The 21,031-nt window shown below is 46.1% G+C and overlaps 11 protein-coding genes across 11 annotated transcripts; 3 read left to right on the forward strand and 8 right to left on the reverse strand.

Annotated features, from left to right (window-relative positions):
• Positions 1–468: 468 nt before the first annotated feature.
• I303_103887 (uncharacterized protein) lies at positions 469–1,422 on the forward strand (the record flags this gene model as incomplete). The annotated part of the gene is made up of 4 exons (XM_018407220.1): positions 469–498; positions 563–647; positions 787–955; positions 1,077–1,422. The coding sequence occupies 4 exons, from the start codon at positions 469–471 to the stop codon at positions 1,420–1,422; spliced, it is 630 nt and encodes a 209-aa protein (XP_018264028.1).
• Positions 1,423–1,867: 445 nt separating this feature from the next.
• On the reverse strand, positions 1,868–3,596 carry I303_103888 (uncharacterized protein; the record flags this gene model as incomplete). The annotated part of the gene is made up of 3 exons (XM_018407221.2): positions 1,868–2,392; positions 2,593–2,880; positions 3,081–3,596. 3 exons carry the CDS (start codon positions 3,594–3,596, stop codon positions 1,868–1,870), a joined length of 1,329 nt encoding a protein of 442 aa, XP_018264029.2.
• A 725-nt stretch (positions 3,597–4,321) lies between these two features.
• I303_103889 (uncharacterized protein) lies at positions 4,322–5,616 on the forward strand (the record flags this gene model as incomplete). The annotated part of the gene is made up of 5 exons (XM_018407222.1): positions 4,322–4,434; positions 4,602–4,728; positions 4,816–5,125; positions 5,261–5,336; positions 5,430–5,616. 5 exons carry the CDS (start codon positions 4,322–4,324, stop codon positions 5,614–5,616), a joined length of 813 nt encoding a protein of 270 aa, XP_018264030.1.
• Positions 5,617–6,081: 465 nt separating this feature from the next.
• Positions 6,082–7,475, reverse strand: I303_103890 (uncharacterized protein; the record flags this gene model as incomplete). The annotated part of the gene is made up of 5 exons (XM_018407223.1): positions 6,082–6,209; positions 6,337–6,446; positions 6,512–6,539; positions 6,611–6,689; positions 6,906–7,475. 5 exons carry the CDS (start codon positions 7,473–7,475, stop codon positions 6,082–6,084), a joined length of 915 nt encoding a protein of 304 aa, XP_018264031.1.
• Positions 7,476–8,039: 564 nt separating this feature from the next.
• Positions 8,040–9,187, reverse strand: I303_103891 (endoplasmic reticulum vesicle protein 25; the record flags this gene model as incomplete). The annotated part of the gene is made up of 7 exons (XM_018407224.1): positions 8,040–8,087; positions 8,156–8,229; positions 8,311–8,441; positions 8,542–8,611; positions 8,683–8,767; positions 8,836–8,965; positions 9,078–9,187. 7 exons carry the CDS (start codon positions 9,185–9,187, stop codon positions 8,040–8,042), a joined length of 648 nt encoding a protein of 215 aa, XP_018264032.1.
• A 534-nt stretch (positions 9,188–9,721) lies between these two features.
• On the forward strand, positions 9,722–12,827 carry I303_103892 (cysteine-tRNA ligase; the record flags this gene model as incomplete). Its single annotated transcript, XM_065968865.1, has 10 exons — positions 9,722–9,814; positions 9,884–9,972; positions 10,033–10,129; positions 10,211–10,609; positions 10,698–11,246; positions 11,400–11,507; positions 11,580–11,705; positions 11,775–11,872; positions 11,943–12,213; positions 12,285–12,827. 10 exons carry the CDS (start codon positions 9,722–9,724, stop codon positions 12,825–12,827), a joined length of 2,373 nt encoding a protein of 790 aa, XP_065824937.1.
• Positions 12,828–14,374: 1,547 nt separating this feature from the next.
• On the reverse strand, positions 14,375–14,835 carry I303_103893 (uncharacterized protein; the record flags this gene model as incomplete). Its single annotated transcript, XM_018407226.1, has 3 exons — positions 14,375–14,544; positions 14,632–14,713; positions 14,782–14,835. The coding sequence occupies 3 exons, from the start codon at positions 14,833–14,835 to the stop codon at positions 14,375–14,377; spliced, it is 306 nt and encodes a 101-aa protein (XP_018264034.1).
• Positions 14,836–15,146: 311 nt separating this feature from the next.
• Positions 15,147–15,626, reverse strand: I303_103894 (uncharacterized protein; the record flags this gene model as incomplete). Its single annotated transcript, XM_018407227.1, has 3 exons — positions 15,147–15,313; positions 15,391–15,460; positions 15,546–15,626. 3 exons carry the CDS (start codon positions 15,624–15,626, stop codon positions 15,147–15,149), a joined length of 318 nt encoding a protein of 105 aa, XP_018264035.1.
• A 1,189-nt stretch (positions 15,627–16,815) lies between these two features.
• On the reverse strand, positions 16,816–17,346 carry I303_103895 (uncharacterized protein; the record flags this gene model as incomplete). Its single annotated transcript, XM_018407228.1, has 4 exons — positions 16,816–16,859; positions 16,942–17,064; positions 17,134–17,206; positions 17,272–17,346. 4 exons carry the CDS (start codon positions 17,344–17,346, stop codon positions 16,816–16,818), a joined length of 315 nt encoding a protein of 104 aa, XP_018264036.1.
• Positions 17,347–17,994: 648 nt separating this feature from the next.
• I303_103896 (uncharacterized protein) lies at positions 17,995–18,477 on the reverse strand (the record flags this gene model as incomplete). The annotated part of the gene is made up of 3 exons (XM_018407229.1): positions 17,995–18,137; positions 18,253–18,325; positions 18,397–18,477. 3 exons carry the CDS (start codon positions 18,475–18,477, stop codon positions 17,995–17,997), a joined length of 297 nt encoding a protein of 98 aa, XP_018264037.1.
• Positions 18,478–19,266: 789 nt separating this feature from the next.
• Positions 19,267–19,835, reverse strand: I303_103897 (uncharacterized protein; the record flags this gene model as incomplete). Its single annotated transcript, XM_018407230.1, has 4 exons — positions 19,267–19,316; positions 19,387–19,518; positions 19,587–19,659; positions 19,728–19,835. 4 exons carry the CDS (start codon positions 19,833–19,835, stop codon positions 19,267–19,269), a joined length of 363 nt encoding a protein of 120 aa, XP_018264038.1.
• Between the last annotated feature and the right edge of the window lie 1,196 nt (positions 19,836–21,031).

A 21,031-nucleotide genomic window follows, 5' to 3' on the forward strand; every position in this document is an offset into this window, starting at 1 on the left:
TCATATTTTACCACGAGTAAATTTGCCATGCAGTTTACAGTACCGCGCTTACCATACTGGCCACGAACGTATTTATCTCTCACCACTGGACAATCAATCGCCACCCTGTATCCTTGTATGCGATCACATCCACCTTGCAAGTGGTCAAATCCTCAACATCGGCATAAAAGCACGTCCCACACACGCATACACGCACACACCCTAATTTCAACGCACTGACCATGTTTATGCACTAAAAAGAGGGTTCGAGCTGATTCCTTGCCATCAAAGGAGTTGAAGTACTGACGTCAATCAAGCTTAATTCTTGTCTCGATGCAATCGTCCAAAAAAGTTGAAGTTGTATCTGTGTGTAGTATTTATATATCGATTTGAGTAATCAGTCACCGATCATTTTGACAACTCCCGATAACCCAGTGGCAAATTGAAGTTGATCATCTACAGCGCAGCCCGGTGAAATAGCAATCCGAGATGGCTCTTTGGCAATCTAAACCCATGCACGTAAGTTCTCAAATATTCCTTGCTTCCCGCCATTGTATCTGAGCTGACGTGAGCTTCGCACAAGTGGCAAACCTATACCACGTCCGCACCGTTGACTCGTCAGCTGGAAGAGGCGTTCCGAAGACAAGCCGCAATGGCGTTCAGAAACAGTGAGTGATAGTGCAAAATGCATTCCTTCCTTCACTTGTCCACCTCTCGGTCACTGCTCAGGTTTGTTTGCTGTAGGTAGAGAGGTTGATCGACCTTCGTGAAGCTGAGAATCCTTTTTCTGTACCACTTTATGTTTAGCTCAGCAGACCATGGGATACTCCGTCTCGTCATCATTCACTACTCGGAACGGAGTCACCACCGGTTCAACCCAACTACAAGTCGGTAAATCTACACCGTGGACTCCTGAGGAAGTATCTTCAGTCGAGCGGTACTTGGTTGGACTCATCCCTAAAGGCGATCTGATCGGGTGAGTGACCTTCTTTCTATACTGTTACACAACCTACGGGTTTACTCCTCTTCCTGTAACGCCTGACTCTCTTGGGAGCCACATTCGTACGAATATCGCTTACAATCGCGTGTACGAGCAGTCCTTCGGGTCGACCAGTCGGATACATCGAGGCCCCTCCTCCTCCCTCGCCTTCGATCGCCTCATCCTCAAGATCAGCCTCCTCTTCGAAGACACTGAAACCTCGAAAATCCAAGAGTGCCGAACAGTCCAAAAACGCACCACCCCTAGTATCCTTCCCTTCGACCGTTAGCGAAGCAGGTACTGTACCCCCTTCGACCCCACCAGCACATATGGTACTGGATCCGATGACCCCGCACTCGCCTCGCGTGCATTACGAGGATCTGCCGTACGATCGACCCCCCGGGAGGTTCAGTACTATCACCAAGCGGTTCAGGAAGAAGACTTCGGCTTCGACTGCTCCTTGAAGGAGGTGATCACATGAGATAGTCATGCCAAGGCGCTTACCTCTTTGAGCTGAATTACCTAATGGGATTACGACTGCCCCGCGCTGTCATCATATTGTGCCTCAATTCAAGTCGAACAAATCCAATACTGAGCCGTCAGTTCGCCGACACAACTTTGGAGATCTTCAAACGATGAAACGATCTCGATGATTGTTGATATATCCCCGCAAATGCCCCAGAATTCGCTTATTTCTGTTTTTTCGTCATACGGTATTTATACATGCTTGGTCGTTCTCATGTTGTATCGACGTAAAGATATGTAGATATTCTAAGTATCTAAGAATGTATGTATTTGTGGCATAATCGTGTTCTATACTCATATCTGCATGTGAAGTGTTGGGCCTTTGATGAGCTACCAAATTTTGCCATAATCTATCTTTCTCTTTATCAAGATCTCATCGCTGAACTACTTTCGTTTCTTCAATCCACCCCCTGCTTTGCCGATGGCATTGCCATTGCAACGTCCGTTCTGATTTCCGTGCCCATTCAATTGCACCTTCTTATCCACCCTCTCACTGTTAATCCCGCCACTTTGCGGGATAACTTCCAAGATCAACTGATCCTTTTCATCCAGGATCGTATCTTCCGAATCATCGGCATTGTCCTCATCCTCGTCGTCAGATCGTGAATCTTCCGCTCCTTGACCTTTGACCACTTTCACAGCTACCTTGATAGCCATGTAAAACCATATACTCGCCAACACCCAGAGCAGAGTGACTAAGCCGATAAACCCTATATATGTGTTATAAGTCAGATAATGGCCTGTGGAGGGGGACCAGTTGAACTTGATGTGTTTCGGTGCGTCTTGATAAGATGTCTTGATCACTAGGAATAAGCCGATCTCGCGGGAGAATAGCCATGAGATCAAGAAGATGACGAATGTTAGGTCGCATGAGGTGGTGTATGAGAGGTATCGGAGCATTTTTGCGAGCTAAATAATCAATACCAAATAACCAGATTTAGCCATGATTGCTTATATGATCTTTGACATGTTGATGCGGAACAGAACATAAGATGAGAAGAAGCGATGTCTTGTCATGCAGCCCAGTGCAGCGCAGTCAGGCCCGAGAAGGGGAGAAGCCCGATTGTTATGTGTTATGTGAATGATTAAGGGGGATTAACCTAACTCACAGGTAAGAAGATATCGCAGAAATCCATCAACACATGAATGACCACTCCGACTCTGGTGAAATTCGCGATGTAGCTTGTGACCAAAAGGGTTATCGTCAGGATATGATGGCCGAACATCTGCCAATGGTCTTTGCGTCTTTTCTCCGAGTTAATAACGTAGATCTGGTGAAACCACCACCCGAGCTGGGACAGGTAGTAGAACTTGACGATGGCTGGCAGGGGCGTATAGGGGTATGTTCCCCATAGTTGCTCGGGGGAGAATGGGCGGGGTATCGAGTATAAGGTGAACTATATTACCACAAAAGAAGGTTAGGATCAGCATCAGAACATTTTCTGCCATTGTCATTGATGTTATCCTCGGATAGCATTATCTGAAAGCATAGCAGCGTGAAGTAGACGAGGAGAACAAAGGGATCTCATAACCCGACGAATTCAATATCGGGCATGTTTCGCACGATTGAGGTGAAATAACGAGAACACCAACTCACCATACCGAACACCCAGTAGACCGTACAGTATAGCCAACTCCAAGCTTGCTCCGAGAACCTCGTGATGGTATGTATCCTCTTCTTCCTTTCCTTCCTACTCTCTCTCAATTTCTCCAACGTCTTCCAGCTGATCTCCTGGGGTTCTTTCTGCTTTATGCTCAGACCTGCTTGGGATTTTGATTTTGATTGTGATTGAGACTGTGTTTGTAGTTCCGACAGCCTATTTCGCTGTATGATATAATTTGCGAATGGCGCAAAGATATAGTCCATCGTCAAGGATCGCAGTATCGTGAATAAGAGGAAACACGAGAAGGAGATGTAGATATCTTTGTATCCTTTATCATACAGTGTCTCCCCCGGGTGAGGCGAGGTCATTGAGCGGAAGAACGAGGAAGATTTAGGATGTATAGGGTACGAGAGGGTGAAGAAGGGATGTAATGACGGGGGAAGGTGGGACTGAAGGAAGGCTGGGATGGTTGACAGTGTACTTGAAGTCATGTTGTACGAATAGCTCATATTGATGTAGATGTAGAACGTGGAAGTGAGTGACCTTTTGATGGATTTTCCTTTGGCGTGATGGTCCCCACGCTTCTGCAGCTGAGGCTTTTTGCTATTTGATTATTCCTTGAGATGATCGGTCGTTATGAAGGAACGTGATTTGTGACCTGGTGAATGATACTGTAAAAGTCAGCTCTCGAATGATGAACAATGTCGAAAAATCATCCCCCTCGCACTCCGGAATTTACGTTGAAGTTGGAAACTGAAACGCGTCTGAAAAATTAGGAAAGATTGAACCACAGCTACGCACCAATTACAAAAGCCCTAAAACCAAGCTGCGCAATGTCGATACCTCTCGTCAGACCGCCTTATCGCTTGTCGAACACTTCTCCCTGCTCGCCCAAGAAGTCAAGTCAGTCAGAGATGGAGGGTATGATGATGCTGAAGCCTTGAAATCATATCTTTTGTTCTATTCTTTCATGCTTCAATTGAATACAATTGGACTTGTCCCCACTCGCACTCTTCGCGTCGGACTGGGTATGAGGGTTATTTGATTCCGTCCGGATTAACCTATTTCTACCCGCCATTTAACAAGTCGTCTCCTCGCTCTTCGTTTCGAGAGATTCAGCAAGTTAAAGTCCTCCAGCTGTTAGCTTTTCCACTCTTATACCCAAGTAGACTCAGTACAGCTCTGCCTGCACGATCGCCATCCCGGAAGAAGCCAACCGAAAGCATCAGCTACGATGGCCCTTGCCAAACCCTCGCCAACGTTATACGTCTCGAATCTAGAGACCAAGACGAAGAAGCCCGAGTTGAAAGCTAGTTTGTATTCGTTGTTCACGCCGTACGGTCAAATGTGAGTCACTCGGAAATTGGAGTTAGGTCGGATCATCCCAACTTGGACTGGGGCTGCAGGATCTCTTATCCCTATTTAAAAGCCATTTCTCCTGGCCACGAGGTCCCGCTCCCAGAATCTTGATGTGTTATACTTGAGCTGACTTCGATGGTCATTGATTAATACAGCATCGACATCGTAGCTAAGAAAAATGGCGGAGGTAGGGGACAAGCATTCATAGTATTCGCCGAACAAGCAGGCGCTACAGCAGCATTACGAGGATTGAGCGGAGAAGTCTTCTACAACAAAGAACTGGTAAGTCGCCTTGGCCTTATCGCCTTTTGCTCTATAAGTTTATATATTATCGTGGCTCGATGCTGATTATCAGAGAATCGTTGATAGTCAATATCATACGCCAAAACACCTTCTAACGCTACGTTGTCGCGCCAAGATCCGTCGTTGAGTCGGGACAAAGCAGCGATAGAAGCTGCCAAGTTGGTAGTCTCCAACGCTCAGGGAGAATACGAGCAATTGGAGAAAGAACGAGAAGCGGATGAAGCTGCTTTGAGGGGAGAAAAAAGGGAAGCGTCAGATGTGGATGGTGCGGCCGATGGTGATGACCAACGAGATACGAAGAGATTAAAGGGCGATTCGAATGCTGTAGCTCAAGAAGAGGAGGAAGAGGAAATGGAATTGGATGATGATGAAGATGGTATGTCCACTGATCGATCTTCCCTATCAAGCATTCGATCACCCCTATCAAATTCAGGATCGCACATATGGCCCTAAACCTGGATAATGATACGATAATCCACCACGCTGACATACATTCTTCATATCCCAACAGATGACCAACCATCGCTCATATGCTCGAACTTGCCTCCCGAGTGTAACGAAGATATAATGTCAGCTTTGTTTTCGCAGTGCGTATCGGCTCAAAGCTCCTTGCGAATTCCTATTATCCTCCACTATCACGTCTTGACTGGACTGACCATAATTGTGATATTCTTTCGCAGATATACCGGCTTCGTCAGCGTCTCAAGCTATACATCATCAATACCGAAATCACACCCGAAACCGAATGGAGGCGCTAGATCCTTCTTGATAAAGTTCGACTCGGGCGAAGGTCTCAAGAAGGCTGAACAGGAGACAAAGGGGTATCTGATGCAGCCCGGTTGGGAGATGGGCGTGTCGCAGAAGTGAAATTAGAAGTAGACATTGACATTGTCGAGAACGCAGGCGCAGATGTCAGTGGGAAGTGGGATAGATGTAGGTTAAGCAATTCAGATTAGTCCTACCTAAGATGTTCCCCGCTACACATCAGGCAGGGACGGACTCAGAAATTGATAACAGCAGTAGCAATCTCGTTTGAGAGATAAATGCCTGCTAAATCTGTGTAATGTATACATCATGGAATGTTAGATGATCGACACCGGGAACTGTTTTATCAGCTGCTGAACAATTACACACTATACTCGAACAACTACACACTATACTCGAACATGATTTGAAACTACAGGTCGTTACCTCGACTAACACAACATATTACGACATGAGTTCACCTTGAGGTCTCGCCTGAGTGACACCATGCCCCCTCCAGGCTATTTCTCTGACCTTTCTCCGCGCTTTCTACGATCACCTCCTCACGGAAGCCGTCTGAAGATGATCTTACTCCTCCTTAGCTCGAATAGCTCTAAGCGAGTTAAGTCCGTTCCCTTTGTTACCGAAACGAGCAAGTACGTCGGCAGCTCGTCGCATCTCGTCGGAGAAATCGGTGATGATTTTTCGAGCGTTCTCTACCAATCATATGCACCCACATCGTTGTCAAAAGTCAGCTAAGTATCCGAAGAAGGGAGTCTCTGGAGAACACAGACGACGATGACGAGCAGATCATGGAATTCGGAAGAAGCTCTAAAGACCTACCATGTCCAATCTCCTCCCTCTCGATGGCTTCGACCCCGGCAATGAGGTTTTCTTGTGCCTCCTTATGCATCGAAGTGAAGAGATAATTGACTTGGAAGATATGTTCGTACCTGCCGTTTTCAGGATTAGCCACTCATTCCAGTGCTTGATTGGTTTTTTTGGAAGTGAAACATACGCTTTGGTAAGTGTGTCTTGAGCGTATTCTAAGACAAGAGTCCGGTCAGCTTCATTCTTCAGTGATTGACCAGCGTGGAAGCTGACGAGAAATGCTTACTCTGAAGGAATTTGAGCGTGTCCTGTTGGATCTTGTCCCATTGATTCTCCAGCTGAGCTTTTGAGTCGAATATGTGGATCTAAAGTGACTCGGCGAACATCTCGTCAGCTCAGATCCCGTTTGTACGATTGTAAGAAAAAACCCATTTAGGCAGTTCAGAGTTCTTGGATTTGACAAAGCCATTCCGTTCAGGGAGAATCAGAAATCAAGGACGGACAAGGAATAGAGAATCATGCAGCAACAAAAGGAAGGAAGAAGGATATAGAAGTGAATAAAAAGCAGTGAAACCACTTACAGGAGCCATCGGATCGAAATCATCGACCTCTTCCTCAGCCTTCCTCTCTTCCTCGCCGTGAGCGTTACTAGTAAGCATCTTCCTTCTCTTGGTCGGCGTCTCATACTCGTCTCGTTCAAGTTCGAAGGGATTGACATTCATCGAGCCCATCGAAGTAGAATGACCGGGCGTGACTCTTCTCGTCAGCTTTTTGGGCATGCCCATGTTGATCCCTTCGGACGGTCTTGCGGTGAGCGGATGATGGTTCATCATTCGTCGATGAGATGGAGTTGTAGGTTCGGATTGAATACCTTGCTTCTGCATTTGAGTTAGGGCTAGGGCTTGGGCTTGGGCTTGGGTAGAATTAGGTCGATTTGCGAATCGATTATCTGCAAGACCAATTTGAGTGGATTCGGCGTGGACATCCCCTTCATGGTCGATATCCGCGATCTCAGGCGAGGAAGGTCTGGTAGGAGTTACAGCGGTAGTGGCGACACCTGTCGGAATGGGCGCCTTGAGGCTGAAAGTGTTGTTATTGGAATTAACAGTGTAAGGCGAGCCGGACTGAGGGCTGGAACCGAGGAAAGGCATGTTGGGTCGAGATATGCTGGTGGGATGTGAAGAAGAGACGATGGTGGGAAGGAAGGAAATTTCAGTCTCTTCGACGAGCAGAAGGAAGAGGGAAAGGAGAGTGAAAGCGGGAGGAGATGAGATGAGAGGAGGAAGAGGAAAAGGATGGAATGAAATGATTGGAATGAACTATAAATACACTGTCGCGGGTGTTGCCGTTTTGTGTGAATGAATGGTGAACGCACGGACCCATCAGTATCTTCACAAATTAAATCAGTGTGTACACGTCAGCCTCCGTCGGATAAGTGCCATGGATCTTACTGCCTATACAGCTTTGTCCATCATATACTGTATGCTTTGAGCTCTTACACGTAGTCAATCTCCTCTGATACCAATCATTGGTCCTTGTGCACTTGGATTCGTGTCGACTCGTCCTTGATATATTTTTCACTTTCCTATACACTTATCTCTCGATCATGAGTTAACGGTCAGTACTTCAGTAAGCAGTTGTGAGATCCTATTGTGGCATAATCAGGCATCCCATTCTGCCAAGCATGCTTCGTCGTTTTTATGCATCGAACCACTCTAATCGATGAGGTATTTACGCTTGAAGAAAGACCGCAAGTGGACGAGCTATAACGAAGGAGTACTTATCAGCTATGCGTGCTATGCAAACGACTATTTGTCACCAGCTAGCTCACCTGCCATATTCCTAGTCCAATTATACCGATAGTGATCAGGATAGAGAAATTCTTCACCCGCGAATTCGTGCTTTCTGCAAGGCGTGAGGGTCGCTGTCAACATGTACCCCACACCACCTTGAGCTCGATGGGGGTGGTAAAAGAGTCTGACTCACCATTTGTATCCCTCATTCTCATTTCTCTCCTTTGTAGATAACCCATTTCCTCAACGATCTCTTTGACAACAGCTTCTAATTTACGCATCTCAACTTCTAATATCGATAGAGATTCTTGGTTCGCTATAGCGCTGATTCGTACAGGTTGGTCTCAGCATAAAATTTCCAGACAGCACTGAGTGATTGCCTTCAGAAAGCAAGGCCTGGTCCCCTTCGCGACTCCGGACTCACTTATAATCGATGGCATCTGCACCTATGTCAACATCTAAATCTACACTCCTCGACACTTTCTCATGTGTATCTGAAAACGCAACTTGGCGTTTCAGCTTGTCTTCAAAGATTTCATAACAAAGCAGCTGAGACCGAACGCACCGTTCTCCAGGAAGTTTCTGATACAGACCCCAACATCCGCTGATTCATGTGTTGTGATAGCCAGTCGAGTTTCCCCTTTGATATCCTAAGCCACAGACATCGACAAATCAGCTTAAACCTCATGAATACATCGGCTGTAAGCTGTTAGCTGACCTTCTTATTCAAGTATACGTTTCCTCTCTCCGAGCCGTCTAGTATTTCAATATCCACTCTCTGTCCTGACTCATACGGTACATTGGCAGTAACAATTACCAATGAATGAGCAGCAGCAAAATTCCATATACTAGCGCAAGCTCTCGTAAGCTGACATTTCAAAGAACAGAATCGCATGGCTCAGCTTACCATCCTATTACAAGTTCGGTCAGATTAGCGTATCGTCCTTGCTTCGTGCTAACACTTTCTTACACTCACTTGGTTTCGGATACCTATCAGCTACTATATCGAATTTCACCGCACACGCAGCCGATATCACCGATAACAGCAGCAATATCGGTCGAATCATCATCGTCAAGTCGTTGCGATCGTTCACGTTGTCTTGTCGTGCTTGTCAGGCGGGATCTTAGCTTCTACTTATACCTCTAAGATGAACACATAATGTTGAAACACCTCGAAATCGACATGACGATCCAGTCTTACCTCCACGTCAAAGTAAACGACAAACGCGTGGAAGGATTAGGCTCGCGGAGCTTGGTAAAAGTAGCGCGACCTGCTGGGCGCGCGCGTGCCTGTTTTGGAGGTCTGTGCCTGGTTGCCGAAAGCGAGTCATTTTGGTTGTAAGTCAGAGCAAAGGCTAATTTGGTTCTGCTTCCTGGAAGGTATCTGAAAAAGTGTAAAGGATACATCAAAGGAGCATGTTGGAAACCCTTTCGACACCACACGAATAAAGCACGACATCTCTCATCAAAGCATCTAGATTAGACACATCAGACAGTATACGGCTTGAGACAGCTGTATGAGGTCAATCCTCCTCTTCTCAAAACGCTCTATATCACCCAGAATCCGCTCCATCCAACCGCCAAATCACACACTTATCGCCAGGATGTCTGTCTCCACAGCATCAAAAGCGTCCACATCGACTCTAACCGAGCAAGAACCTGTCTTGAGGGTGTACAACTCTCTTACGAGGTCTAAGGTCCATCACTGATCCCCTTCCCCGGTCAGAGCCTGCACATCGAGCTGACGATACATGGATAAACAATAGGATGTGTTCAAGACTCGTAAACCGAGGCATATAGACTGGTACAATTGTGGACCGACCGTTTACGACTCTAGTCATATGGGACATGCGAGGTCAGCTGATCTTCTCGTTGCAAACTCACGTGCGCTTCAGCTAATATGACTTGGTTGTAGGAATTATCTGACCCAAGATATCATTCGAAGGATATTAAGAGATTATTTCGGATACAATGTCAACTTCGTAATGAACATCACGGACATCGATGACAAGGTCAGTATATGCACTTTCAATACCAATACCAATAAACCACTCGGCTTCGAGTATGCTGCAGCTGACTATGTGGATCTCTAGATCATTCTGCGAGCAAGAGAGAAATACCTATTAGACGAAACCAAATCGAAACACACTTCAATAACACCAGCTTTACTCAACGATACCAAAACAGCATTCTCTAGATTCTTTTCTGGTAAACTCATAAAATCACTTCCTTCCCTTCCAGCAAGCTTATCGGATTCTCAAGATGACTTAGACAAGTTCTTGGTGATTCTGGAACAAGACAAAAGTGATCCGATATTCGCTGAAGCTGCTCGACAAAAGGAAGAGAAATATACGCTGTACTTGGCAAGCTTGCTTAAAGCTCGCGGGGCGATAAAGAAGGCTGAGGGGCTGTTAAATGGTTCAGGTCAAACAGACGTGGTGGAATTGGTAGATGGGACGAGCGATGTTCTTGGACCGTATTATGGTGAAACTGTACGTAACCCATCTTAACCTGCACTTCCAGCCGATTCAAATCTCGCGGCTGGAACGTCAGCTGATGTATGTACATGATGTATCATAGCTCGGACACACAATATCTGATCCTATAGCCGTATCCCGCCAACTCGCTTTGTACTGGGAAGACCAATTCTTCCAAGACATGTCCAAACTCAACATCTTACCGCCAAATACCAAACCCAGAGTATCCGAATACGTGAAAGAGATCGTAGAATTCGTTGAACAGATAATAAAGAACGGTTTCGCGTATGAAGCAGAAGGAAGTGTTTGGTTCGATGTAGCGAAGTTTGATGGTGCGGAAGGCGATGGGTACAGGCATGATTACGCGAAGCTGCAACCGGGGTCTAAGGGGAATAAGAAGTTGTTAGATGAAGGCGAAGGTGCATTGACGGGAAGTAAAGGGAAGAAACAGTCGGCGGATTTCGCATTGTGGAAGGCGAAATCGAAACCTGGTGAACCGGCTTGGCCGTCGCCGTGGGGAGAGGGTCGACCGGGTTGGCATATTGAGTGTTCGGTCATGGCCTCGGCGATATTAGGGAAGGGGATGGATATACATTCAGGAGGGGTGGATTTGATGTTCCCCCATCACGACAATGAATTGGCTCAATCAGAGGTGAGCCCGCGTTCCTTTTCCTTTCGACCTATTCTTCGATTCTCAACTCATCTATCGCTGTCCTTGATGACTCCCATCACGGGTGGATTCCTGTAAAACCCCTCAAATGCCCGATCGCGTATAGATAGATCAGCTAACATGGTGAGATGATAGGCGTACCATGGATGCCAACAATGGGTGAATTACTTCTTGCATACGGGTCACTTACATATCGAGGGTCTGAAAATGAGTAAATCCCTGAAAAACTTCATCACGATAGATGTGAGTTTGATCCTCAACATCGACAATCTTCTCGAAGGACGTTGAAGTTGATAGGGTGTTTGCATCACGTAGGAAGAGTTATCAAGGAATACCGCCAGGAGGTTGCGTTTAGCGTTCATGCTGCAGACTTGGAACCAAAAGCTGGACTATAGTCGTGGCTTGATAGCCGATACCAAAGCCAAAGAAGAGACGTTCGACGTGAGCTAATCTAATCGCTTCCCTGAGCTGGAAGTCCGGGAATCGCAGCTGACAAGTGACATGATGCAGAACTTCTTCGCCAATATCAATGCTAGATTATCGCAAGCTGCACCGTCGTCGGATGGACTGCATCAAAACGGACCAGCTGAAGAGACGCTGACTAATGAGTGAGTTTGGCTCATCGAAGCACCTGAAGATGCCTATGTAGCTGTTGTACTGATAACGCTTTTGTCATAGCCTTTTCGATGCCCAAAAAGACTTCCACGCAGCCCTTTGTGACTCCTTTAACACCCCTACAGCAATCCAAACCCTGCTCGATCTCGTCGCGAAGACGAACATCTACATATCGACGAAGGGGCGAGACGCGAATTTGAACGTAGTAACGAATATTGCCGAATGGATAACCAGGATGCTGAGGATGTTTGGACTTGGTGAAGGCGCACCGGCGAAGAACGGCATCGGATGGGGAATGGCAGTCGTAGGTGGCGAAGAAGTCAACGGGCAGGTTGTAAGCACAGATCAAGGAATCTGAACATTTCCTGTATTAATATTATAGCTGATCAAGTGATTCTCATATAGGTATCTTCGCAAATCGAGCCATGGGCCAAATCAATATCCTCGTTCCGCGACGCCGTCCGACGGCTGGCAATGGACAAAACACTTAACCCTAATGAACTCTCCAAGCAGATCTTAGCATTGTCAGATAGGTTCAGAGACGAGGAAGCCGTCAATCTGGGACTTCAATTAGATGATGGTCAAGGATCAGATGGCGGAGCATTATTCAAGATCGTCGACCCGCAGTCACTCGTTGCAGCTCGAGAGGAGAAGAGGACGATAGCAGCTGAGAAGCTGGCTAAGAAAGAAGCTAATGCTCGAGCGGCAGAAGAAAAGAGGATAGCTCAGTTGGAAAAAGGAAAGATCAGTCCGAAGGCTATGTTCAAACCCCCTCACACGAATGGGCTGTACACTGAATGGGATGCTGAAGGTTTACCGACCAAAGATGCTGAGGGCAACGAGGTCAGTAAGAGTCTATTGAAGAAGTTGGCGAAGGAGGTGAAAGTGCAGGAGAAGTTGCATGAGGCATATCTCGCTTGGGTGAAGGAGCAAGAGACCAAGCAGTAGGCTTGACACTGGTTTTAGGTGTCAGGAGGTAAAGAGAGGAGATACCATAGATCGATAAAATACCTAGATCCGACTAATTACGATATATCAAGCGTACACATGCACATGTGCCCATATGCTCATAGAAAGTCAACAATGCATAATCTCAAGCCTAACGATCTATTCTCTTCGCTTCTACAACATCGGATGTCCTTATACTAGCGGATTTGATTCCCGAGCAACGTAGTCCTATCTATGCGCAGCACTTTCACTCAATTGGGAATTTAAGATGTCTCGTGTTCAATTTGGTCACTATTCAACCATAGGACAATAGGTCAAGCTCGTTCCGCTGCAGGCCACGTTCACTTCAGGTTAATTACTACTCACAAGTTCCGCTTGAGCCGTCCAAACGTAATCCCCTCATGACTGCCTTCTCCAGATTGATTTCGTCTGTTCTTGAAAATGGTTTTTGTCGTTGGAAAATGATGACGGTGCCTTGGGGATGTTCAGCCTTAATCATAATTTTCGGTCTTCCAGCTTCAGTTGCAGCGGATACAGCGCAGGACACCAAATGTCAGCTTATCCGCTGGATTATTGTACAGTACATCAGAGATCATGGGCAGGATGACCTTGCACCTTTGCTATAATTTTTATCATCTGTTATCTTATCTAGATACGCTTCTGACTCGATGAGTCCACCATATAGGAACGATACCGACTACCAAAAGAAATACGATTGGGACACCGGGAAAGCGAAAGGGTTCGACCTTAGCGTCAGCAAAAGTGACGCGATACGAGTATAGTACTCCGATCTGATCAGCATGAAAGACAGACTTACGTGGGATAGACTGTTGGTTCCTTTAGAGGCGATTGACGATTCTTGATTTCCCATGATGGCCGGTCTCTTGGTGCCAAAATCTCTTACTTCACTTCAGATCAATGCTTCAGACCTTCGAAGGGGAATGCGAGAATGAGAAAGGTAACTTAGGAATGTGAAAGCTTTGAGTGTGAAGACTGTCAAACGCTGACTTATTCAAAAAATACCACTGCAGAACCCCAACACGCCTAAAGGGCGTTGGAAGAATGCAGGTACCATCTATTCTCAGCTCATATTACTGAGCACAAATGCGCCACAACCTTCAGACTTAGGAACCATACGATCTCTGTGGACGAGTCCAGACTTGCGCGGAATGCACGACTACATAGGTACAGTAAGGTACAAAAGGGAAATGTCAAATCACTTCATTCTGCAGTTGGAGGAGGTTAATATCTACTCCATCTATGGAACACGATGTGAGCAACAACGGGGATTCTGCTCGTTACCGTACTCCGAAAGCAAGTCCTGTCTCGCGATATATGGAGCATACTGAAACGGCGTAGTGCTGGTGCACAGGCGTCGGAACTTAGTCTTGTATGGTGGACATATTCAGCTTGGTGACTACAGAACAAGAGTCAGTCCTCCGATTTCAGTGTTAATCCAAAGTCTTGGAGAGAGATGCAACCAAATATACTGTACCATCTCGTACGGGATGGTCCAGCCTCGTAATGATCTGAATTGCATGGATGTATTATACAGTGGAGATTGGCGGCTTACGAGTTCCATTCGTCCCGTTCAGACCTAATAATTCCATGACAGCTCTTTCTAGCCTATCTTCGTCTGTCGTTCGGAACGGTTTCAACTGTTGGAAGGTTATTATCGTTCCTTCCTCCCTTCGGACAAACGCTGTAGGTCTGCCAGCTAAGGTAGAAATCATAAGATAAGCTTTGCCACTATCCTTACGTCATGCATTCTCCTAGTTATAACATCCTCATGAAAGCCACTCACCCTTGATGTAATCTTTGTTGACTTGCAGTAACTCTAAGAACGATTCCGGCTCTACCAGTCCTCCATATACGAAAGTTACTGACTTCCCAAGGGGATGGACGACCATCAGCTCGGTGGAGGGGGAATCGCTTCCAGCTATACTTGACTCACGTGAGTTTGATTCTTCTTGCGCCATGGAGCCAGAGAAGATAGCTTGTTGCCCATTCCGTATGTCTACCTACCTGAATTGCATGTACTGCAATTGTTGAAGGTCGTCAACATAACATTTCAGAGGGAAGCTTGATCAAAAGCATATGCAGCATACATCAAGAGCAATGCAGAGCTTGATCTACGTCATTTCTTCATCGTCCCGAACACGCCCAAAGCGCGAACAAAGGGTCAGTGCAGTGATTTCAGGTACCATCAGTAACATCGGTATGCTGTGGTGAGTATCGTTTGCTTCAGAGGGTTATCACTGAAAGATCCACAGGTGCAGACAATTGGTCGATAACATTGATCATCGAAAGAACTCATTCTTAGCCTTTCACTCGATATCGGACTCTTGGTCTCCTCTTCATGCCACCACCCGACTTCTCGATCATCTTCAAGAAGTCCACTACTGCCCTCTGCTCGAACGGGAACTGACTTCCCCACGCATATAAGATGGATCTTCCAGACCTTCCAAATTTGACTTGAACGCTATCTGCGATCTCAGGTCAGATTGGGAAGCCACTGATTCACTCGGAGGGTTTTAGTAAGCTGAGACAGATCAAGACTTACCAGTCTCCCCAGGCCAATTGAACGTGTTCCACTGGGTGCCTGGCGTATACTTGACCTTCACATACAATGCCTGCGATGATGTGATATATCAGCATCATGGGAGTGTGCCCATTTTCGATTCCAGATGCACAAAGACACTGCAGATTTCAGCTCACGTAGTTTGAGTAAGTGTAGACAGGCCATATTTCCCAGAAATACAGCTTATGCGCTCTGACGCTAGACGAAGAGTTTGCCATCGCCTTTGGACGTTCAGTGACTCTGAAAAGATCTGATAGGTGAAATTGAGCAAACGTCAGTAATCGAAACAGTTGAAGCAAGAACGATGAGAACATGAATCCGAGCGTATGGTCGAGGGCAGTACATGTCTCAACCTGAATACTATAGACAAAGCTCTTACTACATCGTGTAGGCCATACTCGCATCGAATTGTGTTTTGTGCAGACTTTCAAACAGGGCTGAAACCTTGATGGACAAGAATCTGCGATACACTATACATGACATACAGTGTGCTGCGCCTCAAGAAGTCTCTGCGATGATTCTATACTTCATGTCAGCGACGTAAGAGTACTCTCCTCTTTCTCCTTGGCTCAAGCGGATTACTATGGTCCAACTATCCTATACTTGACCTTTGCTTCTGGCTCTCTGTGTTTGATGGACTGCACAAACTTCTCAACTTCCTTCCTGTTGAAAGGCTTTGATGATCCCCACCCTTGAAGCTCTTTTTGCGGCGGAATGACCTCATGTATGATCTCGTCTGTACACAATCGCAAGAAGTACAAATTTCACGTCTCGTCAGCTCATCTTATATGTATCCGTACAGGCGTTCGGATACAGTACTCGCCGTATGATCCCGTCCAGATGAGGGTAGGGCCGCGATGTGCGCTTTCCGGGTATATCCTCATGATGTACAACACCTACGAGCAAGCATATCAACCAGTTGCCGTCACTGATGTTCTCTTATAATCTGGGGAAGACATCTGCTACTTACGTATCTGGACCGTGTTTTGACTGTTGCTGGAATAGCATCGCGTTGTAATCTGGAGGACGAGTTGCCCATTTCGTTTCAATCAGTCGGGTGGGATGTGATCCGCTTCTTTGTCTAAATTTGATGCAGAGGAATCTAGCAACCAGAAAACACAGATGATTAGTACACAATCAGTGAAAAAAGAAAAGCTTCGAATGAAAATGGGTATCTGACGGGAAGGCGGTGTGTGTACCTCCGGCCTTAGATATACCTTTGCTTCTGTGCTTGAGTGAAAGCCCGGCAGGAACGCCGGGGCGACCGTGACGTATGAACGTCCTTTGGATCTGGATAGTGCGACATACTCGGATGATATGCATACATTGCTATTCGATTCTCAAAGTGGAGTACAACATGAGAAGACACGACGTCGTACGCCTCAGAAGGATGGTGATGTGTCGGGATTATGGTAAAGGCTGATTATAAATCTTGTACTCCACACCGGAGACTATCGCATCAATGATAATTGATAGAAAAATAGGCGAAGATCAGCTTCATCAAAGTAACGGGGAAACGACAAAGTCACTTACTGAGATCGAGAGGACCGAGAGTTCTGAGAAAAATCTTGATCTCATTCTCGACAAAAGGATGGTTATTACCTACAATGACAAAGAGATCGCCTTCAGAGATATGGATGGCGAAGCCATACACGGCTACATCGGCCATCACACCATCAAGCTATACTTTGTAATAGACGAGTCAGTCATTGCTAATGTGCTCACTTTTAGGATCTACCCATGCCATCACCTTATCGAATTTACCCTGATTCGATGCGTGGACGATGAAGTACAATTGCTGGATGACAGCCCAGTATGAGTGGTAACACGCTGAGAGTGGCTACGGATGATGTTCACACTTACATTGTGGCCGGGAACACTCATCTTCGAGAACTCCGGAAGTTCTCTCATTGACTGTCGGTTGACTGGTAAACGCATTTTGATCGGTGATGCTTCAATGTCTGTGTTCTGGAGGCGATGAAACTCAGAACTACTCTGAAGGGAAAGCACTGAACAGACATCTTTCTCATGCTACATTATATATGATCCCCACGCCAGGGTATCAGAGGGTAAGACCGTCGTTTCGAATCGTCTAGAAAATGGGGAAAAAGGCGTGTTACGGCCATTACCCATCACCGATATACGGACCGAGCTAGAGCTGACTGTGTAGATTCTTGTGGCGCAGATCCGTACCTCTATTCGTATTGATCTGCATAGAAAAGCGAGTTTGGAAGTGTACTGTATCCAATCCAAGCTATTCTGCGATCATCTTGCTGTGCTAGACTACGAGCATCGGCTGATCTGTGTGGGGTACCATGTACCATCATTCAACGTGTTTTGTATCACACAAAGCTAAGAAGCATTCTTGGGTTCAAGCGATCTTCTTACATGACAATGGATACATACAAGGATGAATCATGGATACCAGTAGACAATGCAAATGTGATGAAAGAGAGACAAGAAGCTGAACTCGTCGATCCCATGCCGGTCACATATCAAGGCGGCGGCTGATTACGAATCTGATATTTAACTTGTTCGTCTGGCCGACAAGAAGACGTATATCAGAGCTTAGCTTTAGAGTCATCTCTATGTAGGATTATATTGATGCTTACCGTTTCTAAAATGATAATTGACCCATTTCTCGAAACGTTCTTTCTCGAAAGGGTGGTTCTGAGCCGCTATAACGTAGATGGCTTTGCCGGTGTTATGCATTGCAAATCCGTAAAACTCTGGTTTTTGTCAATACAGATCAACGCTTAATTCTTTAACATGTCTTGGTGGAATGGATAGCTGCACATGAGCAGGCGTGGAGGAGGACTAAGGAGATTACAAGATAGTACTCACTGTTGTCTTCCGCCCAATTCAGGATACTTCGAATATTGGTCCTGCCGTAATTGCTGACTGACATATACAGTTTCTACAGCTTTTGTTAATTCCACTTGGATCTTCCCCATAGCCGAGGGGGGTGAGAAAAATAGACAGACTCACGTTGTGTCCCGGAACGCGCAATTTGAGGAACTCTGGACTATCGATGAACCTGACTTGAGGCTTAGTATCTTCAACCGTCATCTTTGATCTCGTCTGATGTTGAAGCTGGGGCTGGGACTGAGGCGGAGGTCGAGATTGATTTGAGGCTTAGGCTGAAGTCGAGACTGATATTGGTCCTCCTTGAAAGTGACTTTAGGCTTGATAGAGGTGGAAGGGGCTTGCCTTGCAATGAAGTGAGGATACGATGGGAGCATAGCCAAATATTCTGAACTTCGCAGGAGAGCAAGGGAATGAAAGAGAGGGAAAGTGGGGAAAGATGTAGGGGTGATAGCGAAAGTGCACAACGCTTTAAGTATTCTGACGTGATCTTCAGCAGCAACACCACGGTACTGTAGAACACGCTTGGCAGTAGATCAACGGATTTGCCCGTTGACACGCATCAAAGGCGTTGCTGAAGAAGAAAAAGATCAGCTTCGATATTGAAAATGCAGGGAAACGGTGCCCTCGAATTTGGGTTTCATTAAAGGCGTTGTACATGTACTTCAGCTTCGTTGACATAATGATGTATCAAAACAGTGAAGCGAGACTTCGCCGGTCTTCCCGATGACAGCTGTGTAGACCATTCTCCTTCGGATGGCAAACTCGCTACATGCGGTGAGTGTTCTGCTGAGAATCGTTCAATAATGGATCATCGATGACATTTGACCCAGTCTAGATTTTCAGGCAGAGATACGATGAATGGTCACTGCATTCCTCAAGCAGGCTCTTTGGCCTATGTCATGCGGTTGAAACACCCGCACCAGAACGACCTATGCCTATCTACGGCAGTGATGTCGCGCAAACCTCTATATGCATGATGGGTATAGATCATCATCTCTTTGGTGAAGGTTGGTTGACGATCTCGAAAACTACCTCAGGAGCTATTTGTGAGAGGGTCATGAGTTCTTGACGTCTCTTTAGAAGCTGTCTGTCGAGGACTGGCAGACTCACAGGTATAGGCAGAATTACACACCGACTTGCACAATTCGAAGACTTCGAGCCTCTTAAAATCGCCATTTCGTGTAGCTATGACGTACAAGTCGCCCTTAGAAGTATCAACGTGCAAAGCGAAGGCGTAAATGCCTTTGGTGCGTTGTGAGCAATCAACAGTCTGTCATGACGCAGAAAATGCAGCTAATGAGGCTGCTCACTGAAGACGTCAACCCAAGCCATGACTTTCTGAAACTTTTCCTTATTTAATTGATGGACCACAATGTACAATTTCTAATGAGATGATGCAGAAAGTCAGTTTCTGCGTGTCTTCTTACTGATTACAGCCCTATACACCTCACATTGTGCCCAGGAACCACCATTCTCTTGAATTGAGGAAGGGCTTTGAGACTGGGGGGTTTCCAGATCGTCAAGTCAAGGGACTTTTCTAAGAGAGATGGTAATCGCATTTTGCTGTGAATTTGTACCGCAATTTGTTCGCCAACCGGTCTACTGTCGTGTACTGAGGGAAAGTATGTGCGATTCAAAGCGAAGATAGACGAGCATAATCATTTCCGTGGCCAGAAGAAGATGAGCAAAGAAGTAAGACAAGTCATACATGTATTTATCCAAGTGGGTTCGTTTCCGGTTATTCTGGAAACAACCACCCACTCAACAGCACGATGAAAACGCGTGTTTTCCAGCTCCTGTTGTTGTTGTTGTGGATTGGGGCTAGAATTGCGAGAAGCAAAGAGATCGCCGCTATGTAACACAATCAGAAAGTGTCTTGAGCGCAGTTCTGTTACCATCAAACACTCGGCTAAATTCGTCAAGTCGATTGATCAGCTGAGCGAGGACTGACTTTCATCAGACTGGATCTGCCTCTCAATAGAATACATGTACATGTTGGCGACTGCTTTGTAGATACATTGGGATTGTGAAGATTGACATGATGTTTGACATTTACTGCGGGAATGGAGGGAAATTCATCGGGAGCTAACGTAAATAGCGTACAAAAGCTCTAAAAGCCGACTTGATCAGCGATCAGCAGATACTACCATATGCAAGTAGACATGCTCACTTTGACAATAACATGGACCCAGATAATTCTGGATGGTACCTAAAAGTTCTCCCATTCCTTGACGATCGAATGGCGAGTCTTTCCCGTAGATTACGTACGTACGATTCGCTGAACAGTACGTGGCGAAACCGAAGATATCTAAAAGCCATCCGTCAATCTTGAAGCCTCTGAGATTAGTGGGAGGTTTCCATGACATGAGGGCGATGAAGCAGTGTAAAATGACTAGCCAGAAGTATTGGCGAAGTTCAGTACGAGAGAATATACGACAGAATCGTTGGCGGGAATCATACAGTATAATTGCTGAGTTCGGGGTAAAATGACTATCTCGTCAGCTCAATACCACAATGACCATGTGCTCTGAGAATGAACACCGGAGAAAATCTCACATAATCCCCTGGTACATTCAGCTCTCGGAATTGAGGGAAATTCTTCAGCAGTCGCTTGCTTGAGAATGGCCAGACCATCCTGCGAGGTTGTTATCCAGTTGATGGGTGCTCGATGAATCGAATGAGAGACTGGTCGTCTTGCGAGACCTTGGCGAGGAGTGCCGGCTTCTGTTTGTTTTGGTGTATCAACGTCAGTGAC

Source organism: Kwoniella dejecticola, chromosome 4, assembly GCF_000512565.2.
Source record: "Kwoniella dejecticola CBS 10117 chromosome 4, complete sequence".
Lineage (NCBI taxonomy): Eukaryota > Fungi > Basidiomycota > Tremellomycetes > Tremellales > Cryptococcaceae > Kwoniella > Kwoniella dejecticola.